The following is a 10,901-nucleotide window of genomic DNA, read 5'->3' as shown; positions in this document are numbered from 1 at the left end:
TTCGCAAGGCACTGTATATATATATATATATATATATATATATATATATATCCAAGTGAAAACATGTCTTCTTATATAAATATATTTTAATTGAATATTAATTCTTGCATTACATCATTTCACTCCACTTTGTTTTGTTTGTTTGTCCAACTTATGGTTCTTTTAAAAAAAAATAAACACCCATTTAAGCTAATAATTGCTCTTAATTATTTCAATTTGCATTAAAAAGTCATAAATCTTTTTCTTTAAAACATGCAGATACCCAGATGCCTTCAGAGATTTCCAGTCAGAGTACTCAAGAGGGTTTGATAAGCCAGTGTGAATGATTGTTTCTTCTTTAAGAATCATTTCAGCTATGTCCTAACAAACTGTGACCTCTCAAGCAGGCATGATGACAGAGGTCAGCGCATTACACCTGACAGCCACAATCAGCATGGGCATGTGCAGCTGGAAATTACCATTGTCGTTTATGAGGATAATTATTGTAATCTCCTCATACATCAAGCATTACCAGCGTAGTGTATTGGAAATGAGGGGTCTATTATAAGCTTGCTTATGGAACATTTGTTGCTTTATTCATTCTGTCTCTCTCTCCCTTGCTCACCCACTTTCTCTTTCTCTCTCTCTTTTTTTAAATAATTAAATAACCATCTCATTCTGTGCCAAAAGGTTTAAATGAAAGGGACTGTAGCATTACAAAGGCATTTCAAATTAATACTGCTCTCAAGGTAATTGGCACATGCGATGGCGACAGGCTTTCAGTGTCACCTGTTGTTTTTTCATCACAAACATCTGCCTGTGGCACATCGCAGTTCATATGTCTGAAAATGCCATAGAGCTGTAATGGAACTTTTCCATACTAGTGTGACTATTCTACTTTATGCCTTTCATACATTTGCAATGTTACGTCTCTTAGTCATTATCACAACATGGCCAAAAGTGATCAACAACTGGTGTCAAAAAAGTAATTTTAGAATATTAATTTTGGTCAATTTTTCAGCAGTTAGGATGACGTTTTTTTTTTTTTGGTGTCTATGCCATGATGATTTTTGTCCTTATGAATATCCTGTCATCTCAGTGTTACTGGATTGTGGTTGCCTGTTAAGTTTGTAATATTACAATGATTCTGTGTGTTGATAAATCTCTTTATCAATATCCAAAATGTACAGTGAGGTCTGAGATCACTATAGTATTTAATTCTATTGTGCAAATTTCTAATTTAATATATATATACATGTATGTATATATATATTCATTTACTGTAAGTTAATTCTGACTTTTATAGTCAACATAAATGCCAGGATTAATCAAATGTAAATGTGATTACTGCTTTCTTTTTTTGTATGTTGTATTGTAAATCTAGTTTTTAAGGAGAATAAAGGAGATGTCAAGCATGATGACAAAGGTTAACTTCTCTACTGATATGTCTTTAATTCAATAGTTGATACTGACATTTGACAGAGTAGACAGTGATGAAAACCAAAAGCACTGTTGCTGTTCAGTGCTGTGTTTGCACAGAGCCATTTATTCAGCTAGTTCATTAACCTGGAGGACATTAGAGTTCTGCAGAGGTGATTAGGACATTTGTTGTGAGATGAACTGAAGTTTGTGGCATTCTGGAATAATGAGCAGGTATGCAAAGTGTTCGAATGTGTTCACTGTGGAGTGGGAACAGTTCCCCCCATGTTTCGGTTTAATGTGTTGGGATTGTGAAAGCTTTAATACGTTATCACCTTTTTGTTTTGCTGCTGTTTTAGAGTATCTTTGGCATTCGTCACCCTGCTTCCATTAGCATTTGGCTCACAGCTGACAGGACTATTTGATATATATACACAGTATATATACATATATAATATTATTAGCATAGTAATTTGAAAAGTGAAAAGCTTAATTAAATGATTAAAATACATTTTAGAAGATTATTATAGAGACCTTTGTTTAACCACTTTTAAAATCTTTAATTTTATTTATTTAAGCTGAATTTGTCATGTGGTATCAGACTTTGGACCCCTCTGTATATTTAAATAAACATACACTTTTGAAACAAACACTTTTTTTTTTCTACAAACCAAAGTTGTATCTGCATGTACACACATACAAAAAAAAAAAAATCAATTATTGACGACTGGTCAGAAGGACACACTGCAAAAACAAGAGTTCATTTGCTGTCAGTCGCTTTCATTTACTGTAAGTTAATTCTGACTTTTATAGTCAACATAAATGCCAGGATTAATCAAATGTTTAATTAATCAAATGTAAATGTGATTACTGCTTTCTTTTTTTTGTATGTTGTATTGTAAATCTAGTTTTTAAGGAGAATAAAGGAGATGTCAAGCATGATGACAAAGGTTAACTTCTCTACTGATATGTCTTTAATTCAATAGTTGATACTGACATTTGACAGAGTAGACAGTGATGAAAACCAAAAGCACTGTTGCTGTTCAGTGCTGTGTTTGCACAGAGCCATTTATTCAGCTAGTTCATTAACCTGGAGGACATTAGAGTTCTGCAGAGGTGATTAGGACATTTGTTGTGAGATGAACTGAAGTTTGTGGCATTCTGGAATAATGAGCAGGTATGCAAAGTGTTCGAATGTGTTCACTGTGGAGTGGGAACAGTTCCCCCCATGTTTCGGTTTAATGTGTTGGGATTGTGAAAGCTTTAATACGTTATCACCTTTTTGTTTTGCTGCTGTTTTAGAGTATCTTTGGCATTCGTCACCCTGCTTCCATTAGCATTTGGCTCACAGCTGACAGGACTATTTGGAAGCTTCACCTCACCAAACTTCCCAAATGTCTATCCTAACAACCAGCGTATGGTGTGGAATATCACAGGACCAGAGGGACACAGATTACGCCTCTACTTCACATATTTTAGCCTGGAGCCTTCTCATCATTGCGAATATGACTACGTTCAGGTTAGATCCATAGCTTCAACAGACCTTAAAACATGGGGGAATTTTATGGGGGAATATATACATATCAAAGTGCATGAGTTACGGTTCTAGATTAGACTTTATATTTCAGGATATCTCGGATAGTAATTCAATGAAATCATAAGTGAATCTGCAATCAATGCCATCAAGCTTCTATTATATTCATACTACCTGTGGGAAAAGAATTTCCTTATGGTATGTTTACAAAACAAATATTTTTTTATATTTATATAATTTAATTATAATTTTATCATTTAATTAGATATACTTAAATAAATTTAAATAATTACTTATAATAAATGTACTTTTAAAAAGAAGTTGGGAGATGTCTTGGAATGGAATAAAGAGAACTGCTGTTTTAAATGAGAAAACCTTTAATGCATTCTTTGCCCATGCAAATCCAAGTCAGACTTCAATCCGGAATCTGTTAGATGATTGATTGAAATGTCAACAAGGTTTAACCTTATTAGTAATGTTCAGTTCTAAGAGCCTACAATCATTTCAAAATCAGATTGTATTTTTTATGTTAATATGTATATTTTCTTTATCCATAAGTTCACAAAGGTGGTATAATGTAAATTTAAGATTAGAGCTTTATCATTAACCTGCACCATTTGCCAGATTATATCAGAATACTCATGTTAAACATTTGATTTAACCTCTTTATCATGAAATGAAACGCACAATATGACTGCTGCATAGTTCCTAATGAAGTTCCTAGCATGCTTGTTATATGAACTACAGGATACCAATTTGTGCTTGTAATAATTACTACACTCTAAAAAATGCTGGGTTGTTTCAACCCAATGTTGGGTCAAATATGGACTAACCCAACAGTTGGGTTAGTCCATATTTGACCCAACATTGGGTTGAAGCAACCCAGCATTTTTTAGAGTGTACCATTTTATCATAGATGTGTTAATCTTAGTGGAAGCCCAAATCCATATAAGTGAGAACTGTTGCTAAACGGCCTCTTTTTACTCTCTACAGACATTGATGAGTGCCTGAGCACTGTGGATGGAGAGCCTGTGTGTGACCATAATTGCCATAATTATGTGGGAGGCTTTTACTGCACTTGCAGATTGGGATACCAACTCCACGATGATAAAAGACACTGCCCTGGTAAGATACCAGATACCAGAACAGATGAAACCCCTGGCTTGTAGATTTTCTGTTCATTGATTATAAAATGTATTGGACATTATGTAATATGTTGTACATGTTCATTTTCACAAAAAAGCTAGTTACTATAAATGCACTATAAATAGCATGTTAAGCACTGAGACACAGTAAAAATTGCTTGTTGGTTTTTGATAGACCATCAATGGATTCTATGCATGCTGACTGCCTATGTATTTCCACTACAACTGTTGTATTCTCACATAGTAAACTGTGGTAGTAGCAAACTATTTCCATCATATTTCTATTAGCTGTCTATCACAAATAATTACATTATATTATTATATAGTAGATTAAACCATAACATTTAAGTAAGAGCTTTAAATACCTTTAGAGTTGTTTTTGTCCTGTCTTTTCACATTTTAAAATTTAATTTTGTGTTAATTTTCTCACAGTTTCCATGCCCTTGTGCTGCATCAGAAATTGTGGTGGCCAATGAAGCTAAACACAAAAGTGATTGTGTATAGATTCCATTACTGGTTACCTGATTCATAAAAACTCTTTGATTGTGCAACTAAAAACTCTCTTAAGGGTTAAAAAGTTAATTTAAAAATGTAACCAAAATTTAACCCAACAGTTGGGTTAGTCCATATTTTACCCAACATTGGGTTGAAACAACCCAGCATTTTTTAGAGTGTACTTGCTGAAACTTTCCAGGTGTTCTCAGAAGGAAATGACACAGTCCGGTTCTGTGGTGAGGCAGAGAAAAATTACGGTGATGCGCCCAAAAACACCATCATCTATTCTGCCACCAACACCATGTCCGTGCTCTTCAGATCAGATTACTCCAACGAGGACCGATTCACAGGCTTCCAGGCATTTTTTTCCGCCGAAGGTGATGGAAACAATGGATTTACAGCATGACAGTCTCTCTCACGGCATGATTGTTCCTCTCTTTTGCTGTCACCTCTTGCTGTAAAGGCTAAGGGTTAAACTAGATAAAAAATCTATTAAAAAAAGACATAAAAAATCTAATATTTACTTTTGTACTTTTTATAATTTTGTATATTCTAAAATGAAATAGATTACATATTATATATACACACACCATTATATCACACGTGTTGATCTTAGTAGAAGTCCAAAGCTGTGTTGTTTCAACCCAATGTTGGGTCAAATATGGACTAACCCAACTGTTGGGTTAAATTTTGGTTACATTTTTAAATTAACTTTTTAACCCAACAGTTGGGTTAGTCCATATTTGACCCAACATTGGGTTGAAGCAACCCAGCATTTTTTAGAGTGTACCATTTTATCATAGATGTGTTAATCTTAGTGGAAGCCCAAATCCATATAAGTGAGAACTGTTGCTAAACGGCCTCTTTTTACTCTCTACAGACATTGATGAGTGCCTGAGCACTGTGGATGGAGAGCCTGTGTGTGACCATAATTGCCATAATTATGTGGGAGGCTTTTACTGCACTTGCAGATTGGGATACCAACTCCACGATGATAAAAGACACTGCCCTGGTAAGATACCAGATACCAGAACAGATGAAACCCCTGGCTTGTAGATTTTCTGTTCATTGATTATAAAATGTATTGGACATTATGTAATATGTTGTACATGTTCATTTTCACAAAAAAGCTAGTTACTATAAATGCACTATAAATAGCATGTTAAGCACTGAGACACAGTAAAAATTGCTTGTTGGTTTTTGATAGACCATCAATGGATTCTATGCATGCTGACTGCCTATGTATTTCCACTACAACTGTTGTATTCTCACATAGTAAACTGTGGTAGTAGCAAACTATTTCCATCATATTTCTATTAGCTGTCTATCACAAATAATTACATTATATTATTATATAGTAGATTAAACCATAACATTTAAGTAAGAGCTTTAAATACCTTTAGAGTTGTTTTTGTCCTGTCTTTTCACATTTTAAAATTTAATTTTGTGTTAATTTTCTCACAGTTTCCATGCCCTTGTGCTGCATCAGAAATTGTGGTGGCCCATGAAGCTAAACACAAAAGTGATTGTGTATAGATTCCATTACTGGTTACCTGATTCATAAAAACTCTTTGATTGTGCAACTAAAAACTCTCTTAACGGGATAGTTCACAATTTAGTCATCATTTAATCATCCACATTTTGTTCCAAACTTGTATGACTTTATTTCTGAACACAAAAGAAGAACTTTAAAAATGGTCTCAATGTGCATACAATCAGGGCCGTCCTTAACTGACGTGGGGCCCGGTGCGAGGTAGGGAGCAGGGGGGAGGATGGGGGCATTCGCCACAGGGCCCGGTGCAACCGCACCTGTTGCACCCCCCTAAGGACGGCCCTGCATACAATAAAAAACAACATTGGACTCCATGTACTTTCATTGTATGGATTAAAAAATATATATTTAGTGTGTTCCACAGAACAAAGGAAATGAGAAGGATTTAGAAAAACATGAGACTTTTTAAAGCATAATCTTTGTGAAGCGACCTTGGGCTTTTGGAAAAGCACTTTAAAAAATAAAACATATTATTATAATCACAATTTAATTAAATTGTTGACAATTTATTATAATACTTTTATCACTGATCTTGATTTATATCCAGTAACAAATGCATATATGAGCAACAGACTGTCTCTTTGTCTGTAATCCTATCTATAATAATACATTATCATGTTTATTCTGAAGAAGCACAACTTCTGTGTAAGTTCTTAACAAACCATAATATTTTAAGGAAATATTGTCATACAGCTCAATACTGATTTATGCTCCAGTAGTGTACATCACAGACCTGTTGAAACGGCGGTCACGGCAGCAGGCTGGGCAGCCACGGCTCACCACACACTATCTATCTATCAGCCCTGTCAACAGCTCTTGATTGAGCTAGCATAGCCTATAATCGAGCAGGAAATAGAGTCCCCAAATAGAGGTTTGTTATATCATTAATAGGGTGGCTGCAACTAACAGCATGGCATTTTTCGATATAGGCTAAGCGAGGTTTGTGTAGGGTTTCGAATAGACAAATTTACATTTTCGACTTCCCCTCAGGTAGTGAAAACTTTTGGCAGAAATGGATTAGTCCCTAAAACCTCCTCTCATTTAAAGTGCTAATGTTTAATGCGGTTCTGGAAAGCGCTAACTGGCTTTAGCCTGAAGCGTGCTTCTGCAACAGACTGATGATACAGTGGGCAGTGTCTCGCTAGTCTGCCTGTATAAAGCAGTTGATCTCTGTCACTCTAAGCGAGTCCAGGTTAATTACCATTGGTTCCTGAGGGAACAGTATTATAGGGATCAGTTGAAAATTGATACCTGTTTCAAGCTGTATACTGTACTAATGGTGGGTAATTAATCACAATTACCAGCCTAGACATGCCTCTTATTTGTTTTACTTTGCTAATGGGGAAGATAGAGACATCACATCATATTGCGCAGAAGGGACTTGTGACTGAATCATTTAATCATGTGAATTAGTAGATCTTTGCCCTACTCTGCTGAAATTCCCCATTTATTGCAATTATTTGTAGCATCTGCATTTGTTGGGGTCCATTTATTAAATTAATAGTTTGGCCAAAAATAAAAATTCTTCCATCGTTTACTCAACCTCAGTGTTCCAAACCTGTATGGCTTTCTCTCTTTAGTGGATCACAAAAGGATAAATTTGACCTAAATGTGATTCATGCGATATTCCAAGTTCTTCTGAAGTCATTTGATAGCTTTGTGTGAGAAATATTCACTGAAAATCTTTCCATCCGGTAAGCTGTTTACTTGAGAACTGCTACTATTGGATCATTGAGCCAATTCTTGAGTGATTCATTCAGACTGAATCAGCTGATTTGTTTAAAAGATGTAAACCAAAAGATTAATTTGTTCCTGAATCAGCCATAACTGCTTCTTTCATGAATTTGCTTGTATGTTTCCATGAATAATAGTGTTTTAGTAAATGTTGCTTTTATAATAAATGATTATTTTGAAACGTTTACTGTACTTTTGCATCCTTTAAAGCCATCCTGTAGTTTAAACAGTAGAGCATAAACATGTACCTTGAATCCAGAGTAAGTTGTTTTGGATAAAAGCATCTGCCAAATGCATAAATGCAAAAATAAATATATAAAGCTTAAAAGCTCCAATCCCCATCAATTTTAATGGCATGGAAAAGAGCAAACAAGAATTCTGTCAGGACCACTATCGTCAAAGATGATTGACAATTAGCATACAGTTTGGATTGGCGGTATGGTTCCGTTCTGGGCAAGAACTCCCTGCGCCTCCATGCAGCCTAGAATGGATGAGGGTCCCAGGGTAAACAGAACAGAACCAACATAAATGTATTGCAGATATCGTTAAAGTTCAATAATGTTATGTACACATTTTAGAATTAGTCTGATTCAAAGGAGAATCAGAAGGCTGAATCCTGACTGACAGAGGAGGAGTTGGGGATGGAGAAGGGTAATTAGCTATTGAGCAATGCGAAAACTGCTGATACTACTGCGGGACCTTATATATGAATGCTTAGATAGGTGTCGTATTCCCATAGGTTGATGGGGATCAGCTGAGAGTCAGCTGATGCGAGCTTGACTAACGTGACCTGCCAGAACTAATGCTACGCTTGATTGTTTTCAAAATTTCTTCTTTTGTGTTCCGTGAAAGAAAGTTAGTCAAATAGGTTTGCAGCAACCTGATGTTGATGATGGAGTTTTCATTTTGGGGTGAACTATTCCTATATTTATTGAAGCGCTGTGCTCACAAATAAACAAGCACAATTGAATATGCATGTCTTGTTAATCTATCTGAAATGTAATTAACTACCAATAGATTTTTTAATCATAAATTTATCATAGCATGAGTCCTAAATACATCTGATAATACACAGTTTAGTTGGTAATATAATGCAGTGAATATAAACAGCAGTAATCTGAGGCCTCTTGCAATTCTTGCATCTAAAGTTGTTAAGGTTTGAGTAAAGATGTTCATTTATTTGCTGTCTTGTCACACATCACTCATTCATGTCAACAGCATAAATGCTAAAATAATAGCAACCTGAATTTATACCTGAAAATTGCACTGCAGTGACTATTTCTATCTGACAACTGTTTTTAAACGTTTGTATTTGCCAAAGTATCTAATTGCCACACATCTAATGTTTGTAACTGTTCATGAATGTCACTCTGAAAGTAGTGACGAAAAGCCATTTCTCTGGCAATTTTACAGGTGGAAAGGTTTATTTACTTCTGAGCATCCCAAATCAATGTTGCAATTTCCTGCGGCCCTCAGTGTTAAATGTGGCATGGATAGTTGTCTGTTAACCGTATGTGTGTGTGCTTTTGACAGTTCCCAGTGGGTGTGAAAATGCATTTTTTCCACTGTAGCTGAGTGTAGTGGGCAGGTGTTTCAGGAGAGGTCAGGAGAACTGAGCAGTCCAGAGTACCCAGGTGTTTACCCCAAGATGAGCCAGTGTGATTACACTATCAGTTTGATGGAAGGCTTCCAAGTGACCCTCGACTTCCAGGACGTATTTGATGTGGAGGCTCATCCTGAAATCCACTGCCCTTATGACATCCTCAAGGTTGGTTATTTCACAATCAACAAGCACTGACAGCACTCCAGCTAAGATGGTAGCTCAAACTTTAAACAATAGCCGTAATAGTATGTGTGTGCACATGTGTGAGTCACTTTAATGGGGTCTTTTGGGAACTCTCTATACCTCTGCCTGATAAAACAGGGATTGAAGAGTTAACCAAGCTTTATGAGAAGAACTTAAAGACACACATTACATGGTTTTGTTTAGATTATATGGAACAGTTCACATTCCAATGTTGTTGGAAACATGTTTGGAACAACATGAATGACAGAATTTTTCATTTTTGGGTGAACTATCTATATGGTGTGGATCAGTTTGACTAATTGTTTGAGTCATCGAAAATACTGGCTAACCTATGATGTTTTTCTTGACATTTTGTGACTTTTTCTCATTTAGGGTCATGAACATGCCTGAAAATAACATGCCTTGTGGAATATGTGTAAAAAAAAAATTATGTTATGATGTTTGTGAGTCAATTTAAATTGATTGTTAAAGGCAGCTGCATGGACCTAAAATGATCATTTCTGACCTTCAGGAAAGCATGCAGAACAAGTGCTTTTCACCTTTTCTGTTTAAAATGTTAAAATGTTTTTTAAAATGTTACAAAAATGCTGTTAATATTTACAGTTTATAAGACAATTGTTAAGAATGGTTGTTTAATACAGTTAACATAATTAAATACAATAATATGTTCTCATGCTTTTTTGTAACGTCTGAGAAGTATTCATGCTAAAGATTTGCTATTTTAAATTTTTTTTAATAGTGTGATTTTTGTGTGACCCCCACCATAAAAATACCCAGATTTTTAACATAATACAACTATTAAAGCGCAGAATAACTACCAACAAAAAAAGATCTATAAGACAGTTAGCTCATTAATGTGTATTGAATGTAATAAAATATTTTATGTGTCATAGAATCCCCACAAAGAGTCATGTATATATATACTGAGCTATATTCTATCTTAAGGAAGATTGTTTACAGTACATGTACCGTTTGAAGAGAGATATAATATGCCTTCTAGTGTCCTTGTTAGGTGTTAAGAAAGATTGATTTTAGAGTGGTTTACACACATAAGATTGGCTCTCCATGAAAATAAGCATGATAAGTGTTTAAGAGTGTTTACTTTCAGTACTGATTTCTATACTCTGCATCAAAGCTCATTTGATCTTAATGGCTAAATCCAATCCCTTTTTATGGCGTTTAACAGCTTGTTATCGCTGCAGTCCTCGCCAACCCCCCCCCCCCACCCCCCACGCC

At 35.3% G+C, this 10,901-nt stretch overlaps 1 protein-coding gene across 2 annotated transcripts in view; it reads left to right on the top strand.

Annotated features, from left to right (window-relative positions):
- Positions 1–1,485: 1,485 nt before the first annotated feature.
- masp2 (MBL associated serine protease 2) overlaps positions 1,486–10,901 on the top strand; it is a 14,816-nt gene continuing 5,400 nt past the window's right edge. Inside the window, exons 1-6 of one of the 2 annotated variants that reach the window (XM_016478390.1) lie at positions 1,486–1,632; positions 1,758–1,813; positions 2,757–2,917; positions 4,772–4,949; positions 5,453–5,584; positions 9,430–9,626. In XM_016478390.1, coding sequence (XP_016333876.1) covers positions 1,625–1,632; positions 1,758–1,813; positions 2,757–2,917; positions 4,772–4,949; positions 5,453–5,584; positions 9,430–9,626 — 732 coding nt within the window. In that variant the 5' untranslated portion in view covers positions 1,486–1,624. Of the gene's footprint in view, positions 1,633–1,757; positions 1,814–2,429; positions 2,576–2,700; positions 2,918–4,771; positions 4,950–5,452; positions 5,585–9,429; positions 9,627–10,901 lie in introns of those variants that run through there. The other variant, XM_016478389.1, reaches the window with a different exon arrangement.

The sequence above is a fragment of the Sinocyclocheilus anshuiensis genome, unplaced genomic scaffold (assembly GCF_001515605.1).
Source record: "Sinocyclocheilus anshuiensis isolate Anshui unplaced genomic scaffold, SAMN03320099.WGS_v1.1 scaffold2090, whole genome shotgun sequence".
Lineage (NCBI taxonomy): Eukaryota > Metazoa > Chordata > Actinopteri > Cypriniformes > Cyprinidae > Sinocyclocheilus > Sinocyclocheilus anshuiensis.
The sequence above is the reverse complement of the archived record's forward strand: the minus strand, read 5'-3'. Positions and strand labels throughout refer to the sequence as shown.